The sequence below is a fragment of the Tenrec ecaudatus genome, chromosome 4, assembly GCF_050624435.1.
Source record: "Tenrec ecaudatus isolate mTenEca1 chromosome 4, mTenEca1.hap1, whole genome shotgun sequence".
NCBI classification, from domain to species: Eukaryota; Metazoa; Chordata; class Mammalia; order Afrosoricida; family Tenrecidae; genus Tenrec; species Tenrec ecaudatus.
Window position 1 is genome coordinate 173,689,268 of NC_134533.1, and position 27,558 is coordinate 173,716,825.

The 27,558-nt window shown below is 44.9% G+C and overlaps 1 protein-coding gene across 2 annotated transcripts in view; it reads right to left on the reverse strand.

Annotated features, from left to right (window-relative positions):
• STAC (SH3 and cysteine rich domain) overlaps window positions 1–27,558 on the reverse strand; it is a 188,827-nt gene that overhangs the window by 101,797 nt on the left and 59,472 nt on the right. For both annotated transcript variants that reach the window (XM_075548916.1, XM_075548915.1), the window contains exon 2: window positions 18,714–18,987. In XM_075548916.1, coding sequence (XP_075405031.1) covers window positions 18,714–18,987 — 274 coding nt within the window. The remainder of the gene's footprint in view (window positions 1–18,713; window positions 18,988–27,558) is intronic.

Sequence of the window (27,558 nt, forward strand, 5' to 3'; positions counted from 1 at the left end):
CCAGTTGTCCAAGGCCACTTGATTAACTAAATGCAGCACCAGATGTCAAATATGAATTCCGCAACCTCCCTGTCTACCATTATTCCTCTCTTCTGATGCTCTCCTGCAGGTCTGTACTTTGAGTTTGTTCACAATGATCCCGTCAGATGTTCATAGAGTGGCCAATGATCCATGGTCATACAGCATTTTCACAGGAGAAAAAAACCTGGCAATGTGCTCCTTGAACGATGAGCACCTATGAAGACCTAAGGGGTTTCATAATGTGTCATGGAGTATTGTCCAATCACTCAGCAACATGTAAACATCGTGACATCCATGATGGCTATCAGGCATAATGAATGAAGTATTGCTTTCTCTAAGTTTACGGGCTAAAGCCCTCACTTTGCCTTGGTTACTTACTGAAGGTTGAGGATACGCAGGTCTTGCTGAGGAGGAGTTGGAGTGTAATTTTTAGGCACTGAGGCAGTGCTGAGCATTCTTGAGCAAAGTAGTAATGCCATGTCAGTTTGCTCCCAGGAGAGCTTTGGCAGCGATGTGTGAAGTGGGTGAGGTGGTAGAGATAGAGAGAAATAGCTGCATTCAGCCCAGTTACTCAACTAGCTCCTGGGAGATGCGGTAACGTCTGAACCAGGGCAGACAGCAGCTGTGGCCAGAGAGGTGGGGACTGACCACAGAGAAGTCCCAGCCGCAGGGTTGTCGAGAGTTCGGGATGATCTTGAGATACTGACTAGAAGCTGAGAGGAGTCCCTGGGTGATGTGCACAGGGAATACGTTTGACAGTTAACTGACGGTTGTGCATTTGCATCTCTCAGAGGTGCCTTGGAAGAAAATTTAGTGACCTACCTGTGAAAAAAAACACCTGCCAATAATTACCCTACAGAGCTCAGTTCTACTCTGACACATGGGCTTCCATTTATTGCAGTCAAAGGGTTGGAGCTGCCAGCACCATGCTGCCATTTTCCCTGCCAGGATGCAGGGTATCAGGGACATGGCAGGCTTGATGGGGACAGAAAGACTTCACTCCACTGAGGGCATATTTAAGCATTTAGGCATTGAGTCATCTGTGTGGCAAAGCTGTGGTAGTTGGATATGAGGGACGACACTTCGGGAGAGCGGGCAGGTGTGTTCCACCGTGTGCCTGCCCGACAGTACTGAGGGCAGGAGGAGAGAGGGAAAGCAAAGAAACTTAAGCTGCACTGCGAGTTGAGCACTTCTGCTTTGGGACACGAGTTCACTTAATCTCTCCAGCAATTCCCTCAGCGAGCTGTCTTATGCCTTTTTTGTTTTTAAATGAGAAATCAGAAAATGTTCTCCCAAATTGTATTGTCAAACAGGGCCGTTAGGCTGATTTCAGGCAAACGTTTATAGTGCTGGTAGGTCCCAGCAGAGTCAGGCTAGTTGATCGTCCTGCCTCAGTTTTAAAGACATATACAGCGTGTTACTTCTTTTGATGGTGTTATAAATGAGGTGCCTGGCTCGGAGATTGCAAGCGTTTAGATATGGGCTGAACAGGATGTGAGCTCTTTATTTTAGTTATTTTTCAACAGTTTGGTTAGCATATACTTCACATGTCATACAACTTAGTTCAATCACATCAAGAAGAATTATACAACAATCACCACAATCCATTTTAGAACAGTTTCTTAGGGCTGTGAGCTCTTTAAACCATGTCCTTGCTGTGTCACAGAAATGTAGTTCTCTCTATTGGAGGCAGAGTGTGTGAGTGTGCACAGAGATGTGTGCACCCACGTGCATGTTTATTGGAGTGGGTGTGCAGAGGGGCTATACGCTTCTAGACTTTCTTTCCAAGAAAGGTTAACATGTGATAGAATGATTTATGCTTTTTCCCCCTGGATAGATAATAGGCAGTGTTTGATAAGCTATGAAGAAAACACTTGAACAGAATTTAGCTGTGTATTCCTCTTCTTGATATTTTATTTCCGTAATAGCTGTGGCATAAAATACAGATGTCTTCCATAGGATGACTATCTCTCTTTCCCATCCTCTTCTCTTTCTCTCTCTCTCTTTCTCTCACACAGTCACATCTGCCTGATGCTTGGGGACAGACACACACACACACACACACACACACAGAACTGTCCTTTTTAAAAAATTCTTTTCTTACTACTGGCCCAGTTCTGTCATTTAGAATGCGCTATCCTCTGTGGATGCACACCAAAGGGATCATTCTAAAGTAGGTCAGTGGAGCGTTCTCTGTTACAGCTGCTGAAGGGAAGAACAGGATACACGGTTTCCAATAGGTCTCTATCTCTCAGGGTTTATAAGTGGAGGCAGCCTATACCTGGAGAACCCTGGCCTCCAAACAAAGAATTAATCTTGGGTCAAAAGGCACGAAGCCTCCCAATATTTGTCTGTCAGGGCTTGGTCTGGACATCTAGCTCCCGGAAGAAGGGGATCATGACAGTCAGGGAAAGCTTTTTTTTTTTTTTTTTTACAGGTTCATGTCTAGAGAATTCTCAAATTGTTTCCAGAATTCACATCAGTGTCTTTTGCGCCCCTCCCTATCTCTACTACTTATGCGTTTTCCTCTGGTCCCATGCCCAGAGATCCCCTTAGCCTCCCCTCTACCTACCTGCCCCTGCCCCTCATGACACAGAAAAAAATGTAAATGAAGCTCAGTGGTTCTCAGAAAAACTTCTATAGAACTATATGTTGTTAAATGCTGTCCAGTCAACTCTGATTCACATGGACCCCACGTGGCAGGAAAGAACTGCCCCACAGGGTTTCTTTGCTTGTAGTCTTTAAGGAAGGAGATTTCCAAGTCATTTCCTATGCAGATGCTTGGTGGGTTCACACTACTAATCGTTTGGTTAGTGATTGAAGACGTAATTGCTACGCTACCAGGGTCCTCGTGGAAACATATCTGTAACGTATGCTTGCTACACTATTGCTAAAGAGCAACAAGCTGGTGACTCCCCAGCCCCACCCGACAAAGAGGGTTGTCTTACATTATTTAATAAAATTTTCTTTCTGGATTGTTGTTTATATATCTGCTGAGGTCTCCTCTGGAAAGGTGCCTCAAATGTAGACCTTTGCTGTGGGTAGGACATGCATGACTATCTTGTAAGATCACCACTGCCCCGTGGTTCAAGAAATCACCAGAGTACTTACAAAAATCATGCTCTACAGTACCCTCTAAACTGGGCAGTCTCTTTCCTGTGGCTGAGATTGTTTTTTATAAGGTCCTCCCAAAATTTGTCCACCTATGGCTTCAGTCAGTTATGAGTAAAATGAATTTTTTATAAGAAGTAAAGCTCATAATTTCCTTTGTACAATGATAAGAGAGCAGTAGGGTCCAGTAACTTGGGAAAGTTTTATTTTCTTTATAAACACAAGACTTTCTCTTGGGAATTCGGTGTTTTTCTGACCCATAGCAAATATGAGATATTTGAGAAGATAGAGAGGAGGAGGAGGAGGTAGTTTCCCATAATCCTAGTTTCGGTGTATTTGTGCTTTAAGAAAAGGCAGATCGAAGAACATATGTGGACGTGTGACGACATCATTGAAACAGACTCACAGGTCCTTGGGCTTCTCCGTTTCTCCAGAGTGGTGCCCAGGAGGGTCGGATGTTCTCCCATCGGTGACTTTGCTTCCGAACAGTCTGGGCTGATCACCCGGGCAGGTGGTAGGTGTGGAGGGCCTGGGAAGGGTCCTCAAAGCATCACAAAGCTTGTTACGCTCACAACCTCCACTGAATTCTGAGTAGCCTGCCAAAGGGGCTTGAGATTAACGTAACAGCAGCTCCTTCCACATCAGTCCGTTTCTGGATCGTGTCTATCTACCTTTCCTTTGCTACCCCTCAGTCAACAGCCTTGAATGTATGAGACTCGATGGGCCTAAGGACCAGCACCAACCTGACTCGTACCAGGTACTCAGTGAATGTTCCAGTCACACAGGCTTCTTCAGGTGCTCTGCGGTTGTGCCTTCTGAATTCTGCACGTTTTGCTTTGCCTCCAATAATAACAACTGAAAGCACGTTTTGATAAGAACAATGTCTCATTGACTAAGCAGCCCCCTGCTTGTGCATTACCTCCTCAACAAATGAATAGTAAACAAGTGTGTCAGGGCAGGGGCCAGGCTTAGTGCTAAGGGCAGTACAGTTAATAGGCCTCACCCATAGTCCCTGCTTTCCTGGTCTATGTGTTTCCACATTTGCATTTTGGGCTCTGTGGGATAAGCAGTGGTGGCTGACCAAAGGGCTGGCAGTTCACACACACCAATGGCCCATGGGAGAAAGATGAAGCTGTCTGCTTTTGTAAAGGTTTATAGTCTTGTGAACCCAAGGAGCAGTTCAACAATGTCCAATCGGATCACTGTGAGTTCCCACCGATTAGATGGCGGTAGGTGGGTGGTGATAGTCCTGCATTACATAACCCACCTCCTTGTTCTGACCTCCTTTGAATCCTGCTGTTGGGGAAGGAAGGACCCTGCTCTAAATCCGATAGGCTGGTTGAACACATGGCACCTAACACGGATGGACAAATAAAGCTGACAGCCGTTCACTGGTCACAGCCTCACAGTCTGCGGGGAGGGGGTATGACATGCCAGTTAGAGTCACTGGGGAAGGCAGTGAACCAGCAGGATCGGGGGGGGGACAGGTTTTACAGTAACAAGAGGGTGAGTTCCCCACTGGTACTGACAGTGGGGTGATTGTCTTCTTTTTTGAATCATTTTATAGGGTGGCAGGGAAGTGACATGCACCAGGTCTCCAGCTTCATAGGGGAAATGGTAGGGGAACAAGCCAGGTGGGGCACTTTTCTGGGCGGGAAGCATATGTGGTGGCAAGAGCAGGCAACACACTGACACGCGCACACACACACATGCACACACTGACACACACACACTGACACACACACACACAGACACACACACACTGACACACACCCTGACACACACACCGACACACACACTGACACACACACACTGACACACACCCTGACACACACACCGACACACACACTGACACACACACTGACACGCACACACTGACACGCACACTGACACGCACACACTGACACACACACACGAAGTGAAAGGAAATAGGAAGCACAAAGTAGGACGCAGATAGTAATATGCAGAAGGAAATCCAAACATTTTTAGTCATAACAGTAAGTGCAAATCCAGACACTTCTAAAAATAGCATAACATTAAATTATTTTTATTTTCAAAAGTAGCGCTAAAATAATAGCTCAGTAAAATATGAACATATTTAGGTTAGAGATATGTAAGGGCCTTTCAGGAAAAACAAAGTTAAACGCCTCAAGGTGGACCTGTTACTACAGTGAAACCTACAAGCGCAAGATCTCAATGCAAGTTCTTTGTTTCTGTGAGTCTCCAGTTTTCTGCCTTTGACGGAGTGCAGTCTTATTACTTTTCTATGGTGGCTTTGAACGATAGTCTTTTTAAAGAATACTGAAGATATCATATATATCATGAACTGTCAGAAGAACAAAGAAATATGTCTTGGAAAAAAACAGCCAGGGAAGGTGGCAGGACTTTCTGTACTTTGGGCATATACTCAGGAAGGACCAATCCCTGGAGAAAGACATCACCCTTGGTAAAGAACCAGTGAAAAAGAGGAGGCCCCTCACTGAGGTGAGTTGACACAGTGTCTGCAAAGCGGGGCGCAGACACAGCCAAGACTGTGAATGTGGGGTGGGACCAGCAATGCCGCGTTCTGTTGTACACAGGGTTGCTATGAGCTGGAACTGACTCCGTGATGCCTAACGACAGCAGAGAGGAGAATTCCTGCACTGGCAAGGTTCTGCCTTACACAGTGTGTAGATTGTTCAGATTTTATAGTATACTAGTGGGAATCATGATGGAGTACGACATAAGACAAAATACGGATGTAACTCGGAATGAAAACCATCCTGCAATGCCCCTTGTCGTCCTGCGCAGCAACATGCAAGACACAGGCAAATGAAAATAAGGGGGACAGAGGGGAAAAATGACTTCTGTCTCAAAAGGGATGAGATATTTTTATGTGTTTTGCTCCTACTTTTCATTCATTTTCATTTCTGTGGTCTGGCATTTTGAAGGCAGACTGTTTTGCTCCACTGTTCATTCATTGCTATTTTAAAAATATTTAGTCTGTGTCAGATATTACTGTGTTAGCTGCTCAGGAATAGGTCAACCAATTATCCTGATCACATCTTCAAAGAACTTACCTAAGTCTCGGCTGCTTGGGAAATGGTCTGAACGTTCAGAGAAAATAAGTAATCACCACAGAACTGATAGAGGAAGAAATGTTTCTCTCAGGTCATGCTAGGTCTATGATTGGAATACATGGACAAATGGAATTGTAAAGAAGGGTGTTCCAAATATAAGAATAAGCAATAGGGGAGAGGGGCATGTCTGATCAGAGCAAATGGGAGCAAATGAAGGGGGAGGAAGAGAGAGTGGAGCACATCCTGGCCCACCAGGCCTGGCGGATGATATCCCCGCTCTGAACAGCCAATGGACAGGGTGGACAATATGGCTGATCCCACTATGAGACACACCATCCCTTGATGGCCCAGGGCCCTAAGGGGAACAGCACTGGAGACTCAGTGTCGGGACTGGCCCAGACTGACCCTGTAACACTGAGGCAAACCACTGAAAGCGTGCGGCAGAGAAACCGTGGGAGCAGAGCAGGGAGCCCCTGAGGGAGTACAATGCACAGACTCTGGGGCTAGAGCATGGTACCCCATCGGACATGACTGAAGGACACACCTAGAGATAAAAAATCAGACCTTGATCTATTTACAGGTTTTTCTTTTTAAATTTTTTTCTTTTAATTAATTTATTCTTCTATGGGTAATTGGTTTCCTTTTTTGTTGTCATAGCTGTGCTCTCATTCATCACCTATTTTGCTATGGCCTGGTTTTTGGTGCATATTATTATCTCTAAAGATCTATCTAGATTACACAGACTGGGTAAATAGTCTGGAGTAGAAAACAATGGGACCAATGGTTCTGGGGGCGGGGCATGGGAAAGGGAGAGGCGGGGGTAAGGAGGTGGTGCTGACCAACCCAGGGATAGAGGAACAAGTGTTCAAAAGCAGTGACAAGGAGGGTGTGAGATGCCTAGTAGGGATTCAGCAAGGGCAACGTAACTAAGAGAAATTACTGAAACTCAAATGAAGGCTGAGCATGATAGTGGGACAAGAGGAAAGTAAAAGGAAATAGAGGAAAGAACTAGGTGACAAACGGAATTTATAGAGGTCTAAAGACTTGAATGTATATATGCAAATATATTTTTATAAGAGAGTGGGGAAACAGAACTATGTGCATATATTTATAGGTGTAGTATTAAGGCAGTAGATGGACACTGGGTCTCCACTCAAACACTTACTCAATGCAAGAACACATTGTTCTATTAAATTGGCTTTCCAGGATGCACACCTTCCTGACACGATTGCTGAAGAAAAATGTGTGCATAATCAAATGTGGGGAAGAAAGCTGATGGTGCCCGGCTATCAAAATATATAGCATCTGGAGTCTTAAAGGCTTGAAGATAAACAAGCGGCCATCTAGCTGAGAAGCACCAAAACCCACATGCAAGAAGCACACCAGCCTGTCTGACCATGAGGTGTAGAAAGGGGCAGTTATCAGACATCAAAGAACTAAAAATCATATCAGTGGGTGCCCACCTTCCTGATAGGATCACCGAAGACAAACATGTGCATAAGCAAATGCGGTGAAGAAAGCTGATGGTGCCAAGCTATCAAAAGATATAGCGTTGCGGGTATTAAAGGCTTGAAGATAAACAAGCGGCCATCTTGCTCAGAAGCAACAAAGCCCACATGGAAGAAGCACACCAGTATGTGTGACTATGAGGTGTTGAAGGGATCAGGTATCAAGCATCAAAAAAAAAATCATATCATTGTAAATGTGGGTGAGTGCAGAGTGGAGACTCAAAGCCCATCAGTAGGCAACTGGACACCCCCTTACTGAAGGGTTATGGGGAGGAGATGAGTCAGTCAGGGTGCAGGGTAGCAAAGATGAAACACATAACTTTCCTCTAGTTCTTAAATGCTCCCCCACCCCTACTATCATGATCCCAATTCTACCTTTCAAATCTGGCTAGACTCGGGGATGTACATTTTTACAGATAGCATCTGGAAACACAGAGAATCCAGGACAGATGGCTCCTTCTGGACCAGTGGTGAGAGTGGCGATGCCTGGAGGGTGGAGGGAATGTGGGGTAGAACGGGGGAACTAATTATAAGAATCTATGTATAGCCTCCTCCCTGGGGGATGGACAGCAGAGAAGAGGGTGAGGGGAAAATGTCAGACAGTATAACATATGACAAAATAATAATAAGTTATGAATTATGAAGGGTTCATGAGGTAGGGAGAGTGGGGAGGGAGGGGGAAAATGAGCAGCCAATATTAAGGGCTCAAGCAGAAGGCAACTGTTTTGAGAATGATGATGGCAACAAATGTACGTATGTGTTTGACACAATGGATGTATGTATGGATTGTGATAAGAATTTTACGAGACCCCAATAAAATGATTTTAAAAAAAGAATCAGCAACAAGCTCAACAAAGTAAACCAAACTCATTGCTGTGTTGATTCCTGCTCATAGTGAATCTGTAGGACAGAGTAGAACTGCCCAGTGGGTTTCCATGGCTGTATGTCTTTATGGGAGCAGAAAGCTTCATATTTTTCCTTTTCTTATTTTTAATATCCTCCAGAAACAAAGGTTTCTGTCTCTCTCTTTAATCATTTTATTGGGGAAAGCTTCATCTTTCCTTGTTTAAGAAGTTAGTGGTTTCAAACTACTGACCTTGCAGTTAGCAGCCCAATGTGTAACTTCCTGCTTCATGAGAGTTCCTTAAGACACGATGGTTATTGTTGTTTGGGGACAGGGAGTCGGTTCCAAGTGCTAGTAACCCTATGCAGAAGAGAATGACTATCGCCCAGTCCACACCGAGTCAAGGAGCTACAGCACTAAACATGGGCTGGGAAAGCGATATTAGGACTTTCCACAGAGAACAGGCTGCCAGAGGGAGAGGGGTGAGCCATATGGCCACCTGTGTGGGGCTCCCTACTTCCTTTCATCCTGTCTTTTCTTCCCATTTAAAAAATAATGGCATGAGGAGCCCCTTTGAGGTCTCTGAGTAGCATATTGGCAAAGACTCCAGGATAACTCTCCTTAGAGATCATTAGCATCGATTTCAACTCAGTCGTTGCTAGAAGGAATGTGGCTTACTCTTTCATTTCAGGAATTTTCAATGAGAGCTTTCTCAAGAATATATAGTTCTGGGTAGCGAGTCTAAACTTCCAGGAAACATTAGGAGATTTGAGCTTAAGTTGTTTTCCTGTAGTTGAAAGGCACTGGGTATGGACTGTGTGCTAATGTATGCTTTTTTATATTTTATATCCTCTAGGAGAAGAACGGAGCTGGTATTGTAATCTTTATGATTCTTTAGTGAAGTTTCCTTTGCAGGCACGGCGAAGTCTTTATGAATCATGTCCATCAAAGAGATGGTGTCAGATAGCATTTCATTGCCTTCAAGCAGAAACAGGGAAAAGTAGATGTTGAGGGAGAATTTTGTGATAATCCTGGACTCACGGCTTTCATTCTCCACTGAGCGCCTGGGCCATTTTCATCAAGGCTTCAAAATGTTAATGTGTGTTACGAATATCCAAAAGCAGTATGTTATTAGGTGCTGTTGAGTTAACGTCAACTCATTGTAAGTGTGTGGGGTAGATTTGCTCCATAGGGATTTCAACGCTCTGACTTTTTGAAAACAGATCATCTGTCTTCCAAGGAGTCCTTGGTGGGTTTGAACCACCAACATTTTGACATCTATGGTGCCTGTTCTTAAATTATTTTGGATTGTTTTATTAGGGGTTTATATAACTCTTATCACAGTCCATACAGACATCAATTGTGTAAAGCACATCTACACATTCATTGTTCTCATCAGTCTCAGAACATTTACTCTCCACTTAAGCCCCTGGCATCAGGTCTTCATTTTTCCCCATCCCTCCCTGCTCCCCATTCCCTCATTAACCCTTGATAATTTATAAATTATTATTTTGTCATATCTTGCACTGTCCGATGTCTCCCTTCACCCACTTTTCTGTTGTCCATCCCCCAGGGAGGAGGTCACATGTAGATCCTTGTAATTGGTTCCCCCTTTCCAACCCTCTCTTCCTCTACGCTCCTAGAATCGCCACTCACACCACTGGTCCTGAAAGGATCATCCGCCCTAGATTCCCTGTGTTTCTGGGTCCTATCTGTACCAGTGCACATCCTCTGGTCTAGCCAAACTTGCAATGTAGAATTGGAATAATGATAGTGTATGGGGATGAAGCATTTAGGAACTAGAGGAAAGTTGTATTTTTCATTGTTGCTACACCACACCCTGTCTGGCTTGTCTCCTCCCTGAGACCTCTCTGCAAGGGGATCTCCGGTGGATTACAAATGGGCTTTGTGTCTCCACTCTGCACTCCCCCCTTCATTCACTATGGTAAGATTTTTTGTTCTGATGATGCCTGATACCTGATCCCTTCAAAACCTTGCGATCACACAGGCTGGTGTGCCTCTTACATGTGGGCTTTGTTGCTTCTGAGCTAGATGGCTGCTTATTTACCTTCAAGCCTTTAAGACCCCAGATGCTATATCTTTTGATAGCTGGGCACCATCAGCTTTCTTCACCACATTTGCGTATGCTCCCATTTGTCTTCAGTGATCGTATCATGGAGGTGAGCACACAATGATATTATTTGTTGTTACCTTGCGATCACACAGGCTGGTGTGCCTCTTCCATGTGTGCTTTGTTGCTTCTGAGCAAGATGACTACTTGTTTATCTTCAAGCCTTTAAGACCCCAGATGCTATGTCTTTTGATAGCCAGATACCATCAACTTTCTTCACCACATTTGCTTATTCACCCGCTTTGTCTTCAGCGATTGTGTTAGGAAGGTGAGCATCATAGAATGCCAATTTAACAGAAGAAAGTATTCTTGCATTGAGGGAGTACTTGAGTGGAGGCCCAATGTTCTTCTGCTACCTTAATACTAAACCTATAAATATATGCACATAGATCTATTTCTCCATTCTCATATATAAATATATTTGTGTATATACAGTCTTTATCTAGACCTCTATAAATGGCCTTTGCCTCCCAGATCTTTCTTCTATTTCCCTTGACTTTCCTCCTGTCCCACTGTCATGCTCAGTTCCGACCATGGTTTCAGCAATTCCTCTTTGTTACATTACCCTTGATCATGCCCTATCAGGCCTTCCCCACCCCCCCCCCCCCACCAATTTGGATCACTTTTTGTTCCCTTGTCCCTGGGTTTGTTCACACCACTACCTTGCCCCCCGACTTCCCCCTCTCCCATGTCCCCCCGGAACTGTCAGTCCCGTTGTTTTCTCCTCCAGATTGTTCATCCAGCCTATTTTATTTAGACAGACCTGCGGAGATAATAACATGCACAAAAACAAGACAGAGCAAAACCAAGCAACAATATACAACAAAACAACAACAAACCAATGGCAACAAAAAAACACACCACAACAAGAAGCAAAAGCTTATAGTTAGTTCAAGGATCATCTGTTGACTTGGGGTCAGGGCGTGGTGCCCCAACAGACTAGACTGGAAAACACTCCTGAAAGGAAGCTGGATCTTTGAGCATCCTGAACTCTGTCTCATTGTATCGTCCAACATTTCCACTTAGCACTCTCTTCCAAACAAGGCATCCTCAGTTTTGTGAAGACAACAGTCATGTCACCCTGAGTCTTCTCTAGGCCACCATTCCCACCTCCTCAAACATTCTTGCCCATTCAGACCAGCAACCTCTTTTTTTTTTTTTTGATCAGCAACTTCTGACTGCACTCCAGGTAGACGTACTTCCACTTAAAATTATGTTCACCAAATTAACATGGGGCTCTCAAGATTGGCCTGATGTGCACAGAATAGAAAGGAATGATTTGCCGCTGGTGAAAGTGATTTATTGAGGCAGTACCCTGAGGAGTGAGTATAAATGATTAATGCTCTGGGCTGTTAACTGAAAAGTTGGAGGCTCATGTCCACTACTGAGTTTTGTGCTCTAATAGTGAAGTGGTAGTTAAGTTGTGGTCATTAAAAACTAACAAGTTTATTAGACAGGTCCTTAAGTTTCTAGATATCGCTTTTAAAACATATACATGAAGTGAAGGCCTATTTGAAACATAAAAATGGTGAACCTGTGTATATCAGAGAAGAACTGTGATTCCCGGGTCTTCAATGACTGGTCTTTTAGAAACATATCACTATGAGTTTCTTCCCAGGCTCATACTTCCTCGGGGTACTGCCTCAATAAATCACTTTCACAAGAAGCCATGTGTCAGCTTCTGCATCTAGGCAATCTTTCCAAGGACAAAGCTACCCTTATGTCCCACAGTGACTGTCCCTTGGACATTTCAAGCCATACTGAAAACTACCCAGGTGCTCAATTGATGCAGTGGATCCAAGTCATAAGCGAGTTCTACTAGAAGTACATGTTGACTTATTCAATGTCTGTGACCTTTCAGTGATATACAGAATGCCTCAGGAAACGCAATACTGACGAGAGTCTCTGTAGACAGTTAATTCAAGGTAAAAGATGGAATGTCATAGATGAGATGGATTTAGCTGAAGCACAGAGAAGATATGTCCCCTCAATCTCTAATGCCCAGGTCATGGCCAAGGCTGGCAAAGTTGATCTGCATGGTGAAGTAAGAATATTCAAGTAACAAAGTACACGAACTCTCAGAACTCTCCCAGGCTAAGGTTTCATTGGCTTAAAGGCTGGGACCTTCTAGCCATGGGGCTGGAAGACATACCTGACCGCCCATTTCTCTTACATGTCCATGAAGAGTTGGGCTGATTCTCTTTTGTTGGCATAGGTGACCAAATATGCCTGGCAGGGGTAGCCTGAAGAGATGATCATACAAGGTATCTAAGTCCAGAAGGCAAGAGGAAATTAGCCAGAGGTTACACCCATAAGGTCTGTCATGAGCCTGATGGCTTTGGGAGCCAGGTCAGTGGGAAATGAACAGTTTTAGGTATCAAGTCCAAGGAGGAAACTGGCGATAGAGAATGAGGAATGAAGGAATAAAGAATGAAGGAGATGAGATACAGATGGGCAGTGAACAAGGCTGGGGTTCAGCTCTATTAGTATTGGTCAATGGTCTTGTGGGATAATGTATGATATTGCCAGCTGGAAGGAACAGGATTGGGCTGCATAGGCTATCAGGTAAGACACAGATGTTAGGCCTTCTAGACCGCTAAGAAATCCTAGATAGTCATTCCACCTAAAAAAAAAAAAAATCCATCAGCTGGAAAGTGTCTAAGGTGAAGGTGATGTAGGTTATCTTGGCTTTCATTTAGCCTTTCGTTCTCAGTTGAAAAGAGAAGAGAAATAGCTTTAATAACTTTTTATAAGTATCATTTTAAGGGGATAACGACAGGGGGGCTTAGGCAAGAATGTGGACCCCACAGATCATCTGTGGCCAGAAGGCAACAGCTGTGGAGGTGATGGATGTGGAGGCCCGAGGCTCTCTGCGACCTTCAGATCAGACAGCATGTTTCCTCCAAGATCGGGATGTGAAGGGTGAAGAAAGAGAAAGATGGCAGATTATCCTCATGCATTACCGCAGATTTTAAAAGTTCTCTGCACTGTGAAATGCTAGCGATTTGAGCCTAGCCCACTCACCTCAAGAGAATGCCTTGGACACCTATTTTGGAAAAATCATTCATTGAAAAGCCTATGCAGTGGAGTTCGACTCTGACACACAGTCAGAATCGACTTGGCACCTTTTTATGTTTGCATGGTTTCAGAAAGTTAACACACAATGAGCCCTACCTCACCCGTTTCTCTTTCCCTTCCTTCGGCCTCTTCTCTCTCCCCCTTTCCATTTGTGTCCGATGTTGCTTAACCCTTCCCCAACCCCTCACTTTTTTTCATGTGTAGAAGAGCATATTAATGGGTTAATTTTGTTTATGTCTTTGAAAAAACCAGTGCGATGTGCTCTGTTTTCTTCTCAAGGCACGAGAGCAGCTACAGCCTCCCTTTCATCCTGGTAAGAGAAAAGCACAGGGCAGTTCTGTGTAGCACAGGGCATCTTTGTGTGTGATGCCTTTTCAAAACAGTTGCCAGATTCGACGTCTATTAGACTCCTCTTTAGGGTGCCGGCTGTGGAATGCCTCAGCCTCTCCACGGGGCCTTTGTGTGCATGTTCATTTCCATTTCTCATTTTTATAAAACATTTGTTCTGTTCCTCCTTTCTCATCACCATGAGATTTAAAATAGAGACTCATCATCACCTATTTAAGGGTTATGAACAGCACTGCCTTGAAAAGGCCTGGGGGAAGTTTGAGAGGAAATGGAAAGTGACGCATTAGCTTCAGAAGTGAAGGAAGCAGACACAAAAACTGAAGTTGGAGGCCACGTCACCCAAGCGCTAGGCATAGGGCAGGATGAGCCCCACCTGTGCAGAGAATGGGAGGCCAGAAATCACTTCCAGATGAGGAAGTAAAGCTGAAAGATGGCAGCTCCAAGACTTGTCAGAATTTACTTAACCCAACAAGGTTCCGTAACCTAGATACCTATCTAAGCCCGGTGCTGGAGTGGACCATTGACCCCATTCTTCCCCCTGCCTGTGTCAGGGGGAGAGCACTTGTACTCCTCTGACTTAGGCCTTGGCTCCATGACTTAGCGGCATGTGAGCAGGCATGATGGGGTGCCACTTCCAGTTCCGAGTCTTTTGGAACTTTGCTTGTTTCAACTTGTCCTGGTCACTAGCAGGCCATGACGTGCTCACTAGCCCATTAGTCCAAGAATAGGCAAGAGAAATGTAGAGCCGTGAGAAGTACAGATTACGAGTCCAGCTACTCTGAGGCCGGCGGAGTCAACATTCAACATAAACAGCGTCTGTTTTCAATGCTGGAGTTTTTGTGTTGGGGTAGTTTGTTATACAGTATTATGGCCACACTTGAATCAGAACCAACTTGATGACATTGAATTTATAATTTTTGGAGTAACTTCCTGGGCACATCGTACTGACTGATATGTTCAAGTTCAATGTTGACACATCTTGATAGTGCACTTTTAGGGAAGCAACACATATGTCAAGTTTCATTTCACCGAATATTAGGCCATTAGAGCTTGAAAATATTGAAGCCTACCAGAAGTCAAGCTACAAGATGAACCATTCAAGTACAAACTATTAAACAGTTAGGTTCTTGTTGAAATCTGCCTCTTACTTTTCACCTCTCGTCACCAACTCTTTCCTGGAAAGGCACATCAATGAGTCTTTTGATTTCTTCCAACATGGTATTAAAAGAAGCCAGCTACAACTGCTATGTCTTTTACACACCGCACTCTGAGAGCTCCCTCACAAGTTTATTTTCATATGTCACTCACCATTCTGAGGTGCCACCCTCTTCTAGAATCCCTCTTGATTGACAATACCCCTTTTAGCGTATGAGTTGCAGAATTAGGGACAATCCCTAAGGTGTCAATGGAGCATTGCTGTGGTAAAGAGAGACTAATTACTCCCTATTAGCTGGACATTATTTCCACCCACAAATTATTTCTATTAGGTGTTTTTCCTCTGCTAAATTAATTTGGTTTGTTTTCTGAATACCTCTCAGTGCCTCTGGAGAGTGATGATTATTCCCCCCTCCATTAATAATAATGATAATGTTACAAGTCTTCCCGTACTCCCTGAAGACCCTAGTAGATGAATCGGGCGGCCTGCTGTGAATCGAGCACAGGTTGAGAACCGCTGCTCTAGAGCCTCAAAACCAGCAGTGGCTGGTTGGTTCCTTCTTATTCTTCCATGTCTTCAGTTCTGGCTCTTCTACCTCCCTCTCTCACTTACAAAGACACTGGTGGTGCCTTGGTTAAAGCACCCAGGTTGGTGATTTGAGCCCCCCACCCCCCAGTGGCTTAGAGGAAGAGAGATGTGTAATTCTGCTTCTGAGTAACTTACAACCTTGGAAAACCCTATGGGGTAGTTCTACTCTGTCCTAAAGAGTCCATATGAGTCAAACTTGACTCAATGGATCTGGGTTTGGTTAGTTATACTTGTTTTGGACCCACCCAGCTCCTGGTTCTTCTGCAATTTTCCTTCTCATCAAAGTTTGCCTTGTAGGGTACAAGGCTAATTATGTCACTAGGACAGTGGAGCAAATCGGGTCTGTTTTCTCCCCATTGGGTACACAGCAAAGGGTGGCAATTCTTTGTCAGCCATGAAATCAAATGGCTCTTGACCCATGGCATTACAAAGTCATTATAACTGATACCAGAGCAAGGATGGGAACCAGAGTCAACAAGGGCCAGTCTGTAATCTTCAGACAAAGATCCCCCCCCCACTACTTCATTGATGAGTTGCTTTGATCCATATATTGGGAATGAGGGGCAGTAAAGTGATGCCCCAAACAAGTCTACATTCCCATCCTGGAACCCTGTCATGTTACATGGCAGAAGGGAATTAAGGTTGCAATGGAAGTAAGGTTGCTTAAGCTGAAGAAGTTATCCTGGAAGATCTGGGTGGGTCCAAAACAAGTATAACTAACCAAACCCAGATCCATTGAGTCAAGTTTGACTCATATGGACTCTTTAGGACAGAGTAGAACTACCCCATAGGGTTTTCCAAGGTTGTAAGTTACTCAGAAGCAGAATTATACATCTCTCTTCCTCTAAGCCACTGGGGGGTGGGGGGAGCTCAAATCACCAACCTGGGTGCTTTAACCAAGGCACCACCAGTGTCTTTGTAAGTGAGAGAGAGAGGTAGAAGAGCCAGAACTGAAGACATGGAAGAATAAGAAGGAACCAACCAGCCACTGCTGGTTTTGAGGCTCTAGAGCAGCGGTTCTCAACCTGTGCTCGATTCACAGCAGGCCGCCCGATTCATTGCAGTAGCAAAATGACAGTTATGAAGTACCAATGAAAAAAATTTTAAGGTCGGGGGGTCACCACAACATGAGGAACTCTATTAAAGAGTCGTGGCTTTAGGAAGGTTGAGAACCACTGTTCTAGAACAAAAGATATAAGCAAAAAATGCAGGAAAACTCCAGCAGGCACCAAAAAGAGAAAGAAAGAAAGAAAAAAGAAAGAAAGAAAGAAAAAGAGGTCTGGAGGGAAGGAAGAAGGGATAGAGACAGGGAGAGGGCGAGGAAGAAGGACCTCCTCTTCCAGGGGAGCAGCGCTGCTGACATCTTGCTTTAGCCCAGGGAAACCCATTTTGGGCATTGACCTCAGAAACTATCAGATCACAAATGCGCTGAGAGGTGCAAAAAGCTGAGGTTAAAAGATCATCTCTTTTTCGGTCCAGGTAGGGCCACCCTAGGTGCTGGTTTCCAGGCTGCGATGCCAGGACTAATGACACGAACAGTGTTCTTCCCCCGGAAGTGTTCACTGCAACGGCCTAATACTGGAGCTGCCAAGGGGAACCGGAGCAGGAACCACAGCTTGGGCCCGCACCAGTCTCCAGGTCGGGATGGCCTCTGTCCCAGGCCCTGGTCTGTATCTGTGTTGCTTTTTCTCAGCGTTTGAGAGACTATTTATGTGGCGTATCAGTGCCACCTTAGGGAAGAAGAGCCCATGGTGGAGTAAGCCTGGACTTTTGATTTTCAGCCTCATCGTGTTTCCTTATTCTGGGCTTCTGCCCTTTGATTGCTCACAGCAGGGTTCAGCCCCATCATCCCCTTAGAGAGCAAACTCAGTCTGTCTCCTTCCCCTCTTTCGCTTGTTCTGTAATAGTTGTCTTGTGAATTTACCAAAATGTATTATTATTCACACCAACTGGCATAAAGGCATCATCCTGAGTCTTACTAAATCCCCTTTATGGTTTCGGCCATCTGTTTGGTCACTGGATTTTTGACACGGGAGAGGCAGATGACAATGAACTGTAGAATTCCATGGCTATGGCTTTGAATGGCCCATATTTCCCTTCTAGTGGGGATATTTTATAGATCCTTGTCTCCACTGGGGACTCTCTCAGACTCCCCAGCCAGCCCCTTTCCCCTGACTTATTGTGACGGAGTCATTTTCTTGAGCGAAGCTGTCAGGGAGACGGAATCTCATTTCCTCCCCAGTTCAGTGCCTCTCTGAAGACTCCTCGCACGGCTAGAGAGCCAATTCTGACTCATGGTGACCCTATTAGACAGGCAGGAACCGCCAGTGGGTTTCTGAGACTATCAGTCTTTAAAGGAGTAGAAAGTGTCATCTCTCCTGTGAAGACTCTTAGCTCCAGAATAATCCATTCCCATACCTGCTTGGCTGGGTTGATCACCTGTAAAGTATCAAATGAGGATCCCTTTCAAGCCTGCTCCAGACAGACAGACAGACAGACAGACACTTTTGGAGTCTGTCCTTGAAGGTTGCCCTTGGACAAGAGGACCTTCCTTGTTACCCCTTCTTCCCTGGAGCTGCTCATAAGCAATGGCAGCTTGCAGTTGACAAAAACCCAGTCTCGGGGGGGCTTTAGAGTGCTCAGTGAGATTGACATCTTTCTTACAACTATTATTACCGCCTAATGTCTCCTTCTGCCCAATCCTGTTTCCCTCGTGCTTTCACAAAGACTGGTCTTCAAAGCACGCTCCATTAGGCTTCCTTCTTGCAAATCTCTGAGGCCCGAGTCCTGAGGCACTAGGTTTGGGATATTCCCCTCTCCCTCAGTTTCCCAGGGGCATGGGAGCCTGGATACAGGGGCCGGGCCTTACCCACAATCATGTGGTTGCAGACATCACAGAACGTGGGCTTCTTGAAGATGTGCTCTTGAAAGGCATGGGCCTTGCCACTGGCTGGGTGCAGACCCGCTCTGGTGGGCGTGGACGTCAGGCTTCCGGCCGTGGGCAGCGGGCTGGAGCTGGGGCTGACAGGGGCCAACACGTCTGCTGGCAGCTTTGCGTCGCTGTTGGTGTGGAAGAAGTTGTCGGCACTTTTGCTCCGTAAACTCTTGGTCTTGAAAGAAAGTGATCGTTTTAGTTTCTGGAGCTGCAACGCAATGACAGAACAGTCGCTTTTACTACGGGTCGTGCAGACGGGTGCTGTTGGGGTGAGGCTCGCATGCACCGCACAGTTCCCACCGATGCCCCCAACGTTCCTGTGGGGGCCGAGAGCAGAGGGAACGGACCTTCTAAGAGGGGCCCTGCCAGTAGTTTTTGGTTGGGCAGCTGAATGCAAGGCCAGTAGTTCAAAACCCGTGGCCACTCGGTGGGAGAAAGAGGAGGCTTTTAACTCCTGGAATTAGAGTCTGAGAAACGACAGCGTTTCCTTGTGGGTCCTATAGGGTCGGTGTGAGTGGAATCAACTCGATGGCAGTGTGTTTGGGGTTTCTGTGGGAAGCTAGGCTCACAGAAAGAGGTCACCTCTTGCCTTTGTCTCAGCTCCTCTCCTCTCACCTCCAACGGTCCCCCTGATGTGTTAAGAAAATATCTCGCATATTTCGGCACTCATTGACTTTTGAATTTGAATCTTCAGAAATAGTCAATGTACTCATGGGTTCAAAGTCTGGGTCTAGAATGCCAGGGCTTCAGCCGGCGTGGCTCGCTAGGGTCATTAAGCAACCAGAAAGGCCACCACTGGACTCCATCCCTCTGGTTAAACTACGTCTCTCTACAGAGACCACAAACCAGAAACTCCCCAGCCTGTTTGGATTGGATGCAAATGAATAACCTGCGTGTGTTTCTAAATGCTTGCACACACATTTAGAAAATATATAGTCTCCTGCCCTTCCCTTATCCTAGTTTACAGCCATGGAAAGCTGGGACTTATAGAAGGAAGTAAATTGCATTTGGGAAAGAGCTAACTTTTAGCGTGGTCACTAAACGTCTGAATGTGAGTCTGGGTTCCCCCTGCGATCCAGTCTTACTATTGGAGCTCCAGAGATCTTTCAGGAAAAAAACAAAACAAAACAAAAACCAATCATGTGAACTACTTATTTAAAATCCTTTAAGAAATTTCCTTCATTAAAAAAAGTAGGCTTAAATATAAAGTTCCTTGATGTAAGCTGTAGAAATTGGTGTCTGATGACATCCCCAGCCCACTGTGCCCCTGTCGTTTCCAGCCCTAGATGCCTCTCCAAAGCCTCTCCTTCGCCGTCATCGTTTTGTATAGTTGACCATGGTCCAGGTAAATAAAATAAAACTAGATGCATGACCTGCAGCAGGTCACCTGCCCTTGAAGGTGGTTCCTGTTTGTAATAAGATCCATGGGGACTTTCCCTGTTGCTCTGACATTTGTTTGTGGCTCAAAGCTATAGACGAAAAGATGTGAAAGACTTTTTTAAAATAAAGCCCTCCATCACCATTGGTCAGCAACTGTGACAGGACAGATTAGACTAGCAGACCTGGTCGCTATCGTTCCATCATCTCTGCTTCAACCTCTGCTCCCTGTCTCAGCAGACCAGGCATGTCTGGTGGTCGTTAGTACCCGGAGAGGTATGCCACGTATCATCCTCTCGACCCTCCCAGTTGGATGTGATTTGTTAAACCTCCCATTTAAGGCAGAGTCTATTGGTCCACTCCTTAGATCGGAGCTGGCTCTGAGAATTTTGCTAATAGAAGATGTCAGAATCAACCTCCAGTTAATTTCCAGCCCGGGAGTCAAGAGATCTCACATGCTTCTGCCCTCTTTCTTAGAAACCTGCCAAGTTTCCATGTGAACAAACCTAAGTTAACCTGGAGGATGACGAGAGACACATGGCCCGGCCATTTCTCCAACACTCCATCCAGACCCTGAAGCAGGCCTGCCTGCTGACTGTACATATAAGGGAGTCTAGCTTCCACCTGAACTATCCAGCTGAGTTTAGTTCAGATTTCCAACCCTAGAACCATCAACTAAAAAGATGATTGGTTTTCAATGGCTTTTTTTTTTTGACAGTATATGTATATAGCCAGACCTTTCTAGGCACCTCTGTGTGGACTCCAACCTCCAACTTCTCAATTAGCACTTAATTGTTTGCACCACTCAGGGACTCTTCCTGGCACAAGGTAGGATTATACTTTTGTCTAGTTGAAGTTGGCTATATAGTCCTATGAAGCATCCCTGGTGGGGGTTACACTGGTTACAGTGGTTGGGATGTGACAACAAGGCCAGTAGTTCGAAATCACTGGCTGCTCCACAGGAGAAAGATGGGACATTTTACCCCTATAGAGAATTATAGTCTTGGAAACGCACAGGGGCAGTTCTATCCAATAGCTTCCCTGTGAGTTGGCATCACTTGATGACAGTGAGCGTGGCTTTGCTTTATAGTGGTGTGAAGCCAGCTCTTTACTTTAATGAGCTGTAATGAGGAAACCTTATAGGACCTTCTGGAGAAGACCCACAACTACCAGAGATGGAGTATCATTAACCAGAAAGGGCTAGCCAGAGAAGCAGCAACACACTACTTGGGAAGGCCAGAAACAGTGGGCCAATTAAGACTCCTCTCTTTCCCTCTTCCCTGTAGCCCAAAGGCACCAGAGGAGGCAGAGCCACCAGTGAGGAAGAGACAAGGTTGGCTTTGGAGTTGTTTGTCACTGGACCATAACTTACCATGTCCTAACTGACAAGGCATCCAGGGAGGGTCATGAATCCTTTGAGCTCAGCATGGATTTTTGTCAAGGACTCTATCTCCAGCAAAGCTAAGGGAGAGGAAGCTATGAGCCAATGACTTAGTAAGAGTGAGGCTCATGGAGCTGCGGACTGGGATGCACTGTGAGAGCAGAAGAGCTCCCTCTTCACCTCCAGTCCTCCATGCTGAACTGGACTAGCGTGGGAGGGAGGGGGACTTCACCAGGAGGTAGTTTTGGAGTTTTATTTCACACAGACTTTTAATAAATTTAAGTAACCAGGAAGTTAAAGAATCTACCAAGCTTTTGCCATAGAATGTGCAGTTCAGAAGGAGAGGGTCTTATCAAAGGAAATATTATCATAACCCCAACAAAAATCATTATCTGTTTAATCTCCACTGAGTTGCGATGGTTCCACAAGTTGGCTACCTTTGTCTCAAAACCAGACTAATCTCTGCCACGACTATACCTGAGCAGTATAAAGGCGGACACGGATGCTGGCGGATGGGAGAGCTCTCTAAGAGATCTCTACAATGATGTAAATGGAAGAAGGAAAATGGGAGAGGGTGGCAGGAGCACTGGAGGAGAAGGGAGCTGGAGATTGGTGCTGAACTAAGAGATTCACTAGGTAATCCCTCCTAATCATGGCAGCAGTCCAATGAAAGCGCTGTTATTTTAATCCCTGGGTAAATATAAGCTCAGATAGTACAAGGAACTGGCCCAAGGTCGCACAGCTCACGTCAGTTAAGAGGTCAAAACTCCTTTTATTGCCAGTAAATCTTCAGGGCTTGGATGAAGGTATAAAGGCGGTTACGCCCCAGGGAGATGGAACTTCTGGGGTGAAAGCAAATTTTTTGGTGTGTGGTGGTGGGTGGGTAGGTGAGTGGGGACAACCTGTCCAAGGAACCCTAGTAGTACAAGATAAGTGTTGGTCTGCTAATCGCAAGGTTTGGGGTTCAAACCAAACCGCCACTCCTCAAGAGAAAGATGCAGCTGTTCTCTCCCCTATAGATTTACCAAACCCCAATCCACACTCACTAGGGTGGAGTCGATGCCCGCTGACAGCGATGCTATGGGTCAGGGTAGAACTGCTCCTGGGGGTTTCTGGGACTGTCACTCTTTAGGAGTAGAAAGTCTCATCTTTCCCCCACAGACCACTGGTCTTGGAACGCTTCTAAGGAGCAGTTCTTCTATGTCCTATGGGATCACCATGAGCCAGAATGGACTTGTTGGTGGTGATTTGTTTTGGATTGTTTTCTTTATTTTTCACATTTCAAGTTTCTTAAAAGTAACAAAAGAGCATGCCCTGTAGATCAAAAGAGAGCATCAGATGTCACTATATGACATTAGGATGGGACAATGCCTTCACATGCCAAATCCTTTCTCCTTCCTGAACCCACACGTTTTACAATTCTCTTCCAATTATTCCGTCGTACTCAGTGTCCCATGCTCCCTAGACGTTTAGTACACGGCTAGGACACAGGCAGCATTTTCCATGCCCTGTGGGAGGTGGGAAGAATTGTAGGAGACCTTCAGATCGACTGCTTGCTTCCCATAAAAATGAACATGATGACATTTGTTTTATCTAAGTAAACAGCATGTAAAAAATGCCCACAGGTTAAACAAAATATTAGAAATATGAAGGTAAGTAAAAGGCCTTGCTACAAGATTGCAGACGCCTTTGTTAAAGAACAATATCCAGATGTGAAGCTATGGTTTCTGGAGAGAGCGCCCATCTAGGTCTATAAGCTTTGTACGGAAGTGATTCCGTCTCTCTGACCCTTCCCCAAAGAAGTTTGTGCTCTTCCATTGACATCACATAACAATAGCAACGTGACCGGACTCCAGGAGCTCATATGTGACAGGCTAGATCTGGGTGGGGGTTGGTGGGGCGATTCTCCCAGGGAAGCCCTTGCTACCTTCCCCAGATGAGCAGCTAGCTTCTCTTCGTTGGAGAAAGTCCTTGACAGAAGTTTCCTGGCCTTTTCTGACACAGACAGTTTGTAATTTTCTTAAAACTTCTCCCTAGTACCGCCTCTACCCCCATGATTGTCCTGGGTCGTTTGAGCAAAGTTATCAAGATTGCCCCTTTGGGACCCCCAAAAAGGTCATCATAACATCCTGAGCGGACTTCTATGCCTGGAATTTAAGGGTCTAGCCAATCTCCTTAGATTTCAGTGATTCTCAACCTGTTGGTCGTGACCCACTTGGGGGTTGAACGACCCTTCCACAGGGGTTGCCCAATTCATAACAGTAGCAAAATTACAGTGATTAAGTAGTAACAAAATAATTTTATGGTTGGGGGTGTCACCACAGCATGAGGAACTATATTACAGGGTTGCAGAATTAAGAAGGTTGAGAACCACTGCCTTAGCATATACTCCTTTATTTGGGACTTACTCTCTGGATTGTATTGCCAATGCTAAGACTCATCCCTCATTCAGAACTCATTCCATAAAATTGTGTTCATTAGCCTTGATTGTGTTTGAAAGATTGATGGGAAGATTAACTCTTTGAGCAAGACCATCTGCACATCACACTGGTGTCACGCATCAAGCCGAAAGCTTGCTGAGGCCTCTTAAAATTGAAAATGTCCAACCATGTGAGACTCCAGCTTTAGTAGCTAACTCAACAATGGAAATTCTAGGATTTTCTTCTACTAACTTCTGAATATCAGCCATAGTTTCTTCACTCTTCCAGGCTGATAGACTTCTCTCTCTTGGCTCATTTTTGGGTCTTCCTAAAAACTACTATTTTATATAGAACAGGATTCCTACAAACTTGTTCAAAGCCTCTGTGATTTGGGATGATAGACACTTGGGCTTTGTTAAAAATCAAATACTATCTCTGACCTCGAAATTCTTTTGATCAATGGCACAAAAATATCCTTTATTTTTTTTTGAAGGCATACTAATGAGATCAAAACAAGCATCACCGAGCTATGCAACTAACCACATTTGCATACATTTTGATTAGAATAAACCTGTTCAGGTAGGAACTGCAACCTTGGTAGCAATACATTCGACTTATCCCGTACGTTCCATGAAACATGGTTTCTATAATCCTTAAAAGAGCAGAGGCCATGTGAGAATATATAAAACACAGGTATCAGAGTCGGCCCTGTTAATAGGAGATCTCATGAAATGGTTAACTTCTCTACACTGCTGCCAGAGCTCAGCTCCATTTTAGTTAGAGTCATTCCAAAAAGGACAGGTATTCTATTCTGAAGACTCAAACCATGTGCCAGAAACTATACTTCATAACGTTATAGCAAATCCATGAATAGGGAGTTATTTATTTATTCACTCATTAAAATATTAATTCACTGAATATTTATAGGAATCCTACTGTAAATGAGCTAAGCATAGTTGTTAGCTTTAAGGATACAGCAGTGTAAAAAATGATGGGGGGAAACTTCATGTCTCTTTAGGTGTTAAGGTCTAAGGTGTGGAGAGAGAGAGAAAATAACCCAAGATGTATAAAATATACATTTGATTTGGAATAAGGGCTATGGAGGAAAATAAAACCAGTCAAGCTGTGGAACGTGTCACGGAAGCCCTCTCTCATAGATGACATCTGAGAGGCAGTATGAGGGAAGTGAGAGTGGATGCTAATTGGAGAAAAGCACTGTGGATAATGGGAAAACCAAGGTACAAGGAGAACGTAGCTGGCGTGTTTGAGGAACAGCCAGATGTCCCTGCGTTTGAAGCAGAGGAAGGCCCGGGGCCAGCTTCACCCTCGCACTCGCAGGCCGTGGTAAGAGCTTTTAAACTTTCCTAGGGTGATAGTTTCATGTAAGGGAGGGCCAAGGTCTGGCTTTTACTTTAAAAGGATCATTTTGGATGGCATGAGGAAACAGACAAGGAAGGCCAGAAGGAAGTGGAGAGTCTGGTTGGCAGAGGCCTGTGATAACCTGGTGGAGAAGCAATGTTGGCTTGCTCTAGAAGAGTTATGGGAAGACATGGCTTAATGTGGGTTGCATTTGTAAATGTAGACGTAACGGCACTTGTCACGGGTAAAAAGTATAAACGAGTCAAGAATGATTTCAAATGTTTCGGCCTTAGCAGTGGGGTGAGTGGAAGTGCGATTTACTGAGACAGAAGAGCACAGAAGAAGCAAGCTGGTGTGGGGTAACAGGGTGAGGATCATAGTTGTGGTTGGGATATGTTTTAAAACTAATTTGAATTTAAGTTGAATTTCCATTTTCAAAATCTAGCTCACTACCATGGAGTCAATGCTAGCGCATGGGGTATCACTGCTTCTCAGTGTTTCCGAGGCTGTAAATCTTTATGGGAGTGGAAAGTCTCATCTTCCTCCTGAGAAGCAGCTGATGGTTTCCAACAGCTAACCTTGTAGTTAGCAGCCCAATGAGTAAGCACTATGCAACCAGGGAGCTGGAATTGCCATTAGGCACACGTATATATCTCTCTATAGAGCTCCAGGGAGAGAGCTAAAATAGAGTAGTAAACCTACAGTAGAGATGACATGTAAAGCCAAAAGTCTAGATGATATTGCTCTTGAGATAGCCCGTACAGACACTGAAGAGATCTGAGGATGGAGCCTTGGAGCTCTCTAATACTCCTAGGTCAAGAAGATTAGGAGAGAGAAACAACAGAACCTAAAAGGAAGAGGCTGGTGAGGAAGAAGATGAACCAAGGAGAGGGAGGTGTTTGAAAGCTAAAGGAAGACAATACGGCAAGGAAGAAAGAATAACCAATAGCAATGAATGAAGCTTGCTAACTGAATAATGTGACATTGATGGGTTGGCCATGACAGTGGAAATGCTATTGGGACGCTTGACAGAAGCAGATTCGGTTAAATGGTGGCTGTGGCATGGAAACTGATAAAGTTTCAAGAGAGACTGGCTACAACAGAAGTGAGTGCAAGCAGAAGACCTGCACTGTCTGCTTCAGGGGTTATGCTGTCTAAGGGTCAGTACAAGAGGGCAAGCAGCATTAAGGGAGGAAATTTTAAATTTGTTTTGAGATGGAAGATTCTTTTAGCACATTTAAACTATGATGGCGCAGAAGAGACAGAAGAAATGCTAGGATGACGTGATGGAGTAGGTGAGAGGAGGTAGGAGATAAGGCATGAGCAGGTGGGTTGACTTTTAGTTAGAACAAGACAATGCTTCTAAGGGATGCAGGCAGGTTGGCAGTGTTGGTGCTGACTGGATATAGCTATTCTCTTTTGCTTGCTCCTGTTTTCTCAAAAAACAAGGTATATCCTGAGTTAGAAGGGAAGTGGAGGGAGATACTGGAAGCTGGAAGAGAGGGCTGAAATAGATAGTTGGGAGAATGTGAGAGTGAACGGACCAGACCAATCCACATCTTCAGGACTGTGCTGTGTTTAACTGCTGCCAAGCCTGCCTGGACTCATTGCGACTCGTGCCCAACAGGATCAGGCTGTGGCGAATCACAAGATTTTAATAGGTGGATTTTTGGAAGTAGCTAGCCAGTCTTTTCTTCCTAGACTGTCTTAGTCTGAAACTACTGAAACATGATAACAACATGATAGGTGGGCGGTTGCTGCACGTAGATGCATGCACTGGAAATTGAGCCCAGGTTTGCTGAGTGGAAAGTAAATATTCTACTCCTTTGTGGACTCTCATTTTATAAGCGAGAAAAACTGAGAACCAAAACGTACCCAAACTTACATGGCTAGTAAGTTACAAAATGAAGATCCAATTGCAAAGCCTCTTAGGCCCGGTGGATTTCATGAGAAGGCTGCCCACCCTCAAACCTCTCCAGTGAAATGCCTCGGCCACGTGTGCTTTCCTTCTCTGGTGCCAGCTGGAATTTTAGCAATAATCCATTTGGTTGACAGGTTGCACAACGCTCCTATGGTAATTAATTGGGGAATGCAGAAATCAGCTGTCTTTAGAGCAGGAACACACAGAATCAGAGCCTGGAGGTGACTGTGATGGCATGTGCTATTGATTTGCCAGTCGATTCTTCAGTGGCACATAAAGTTAATTAACCAGCATGTGCTTGATCACCCCATCCAGGATCTA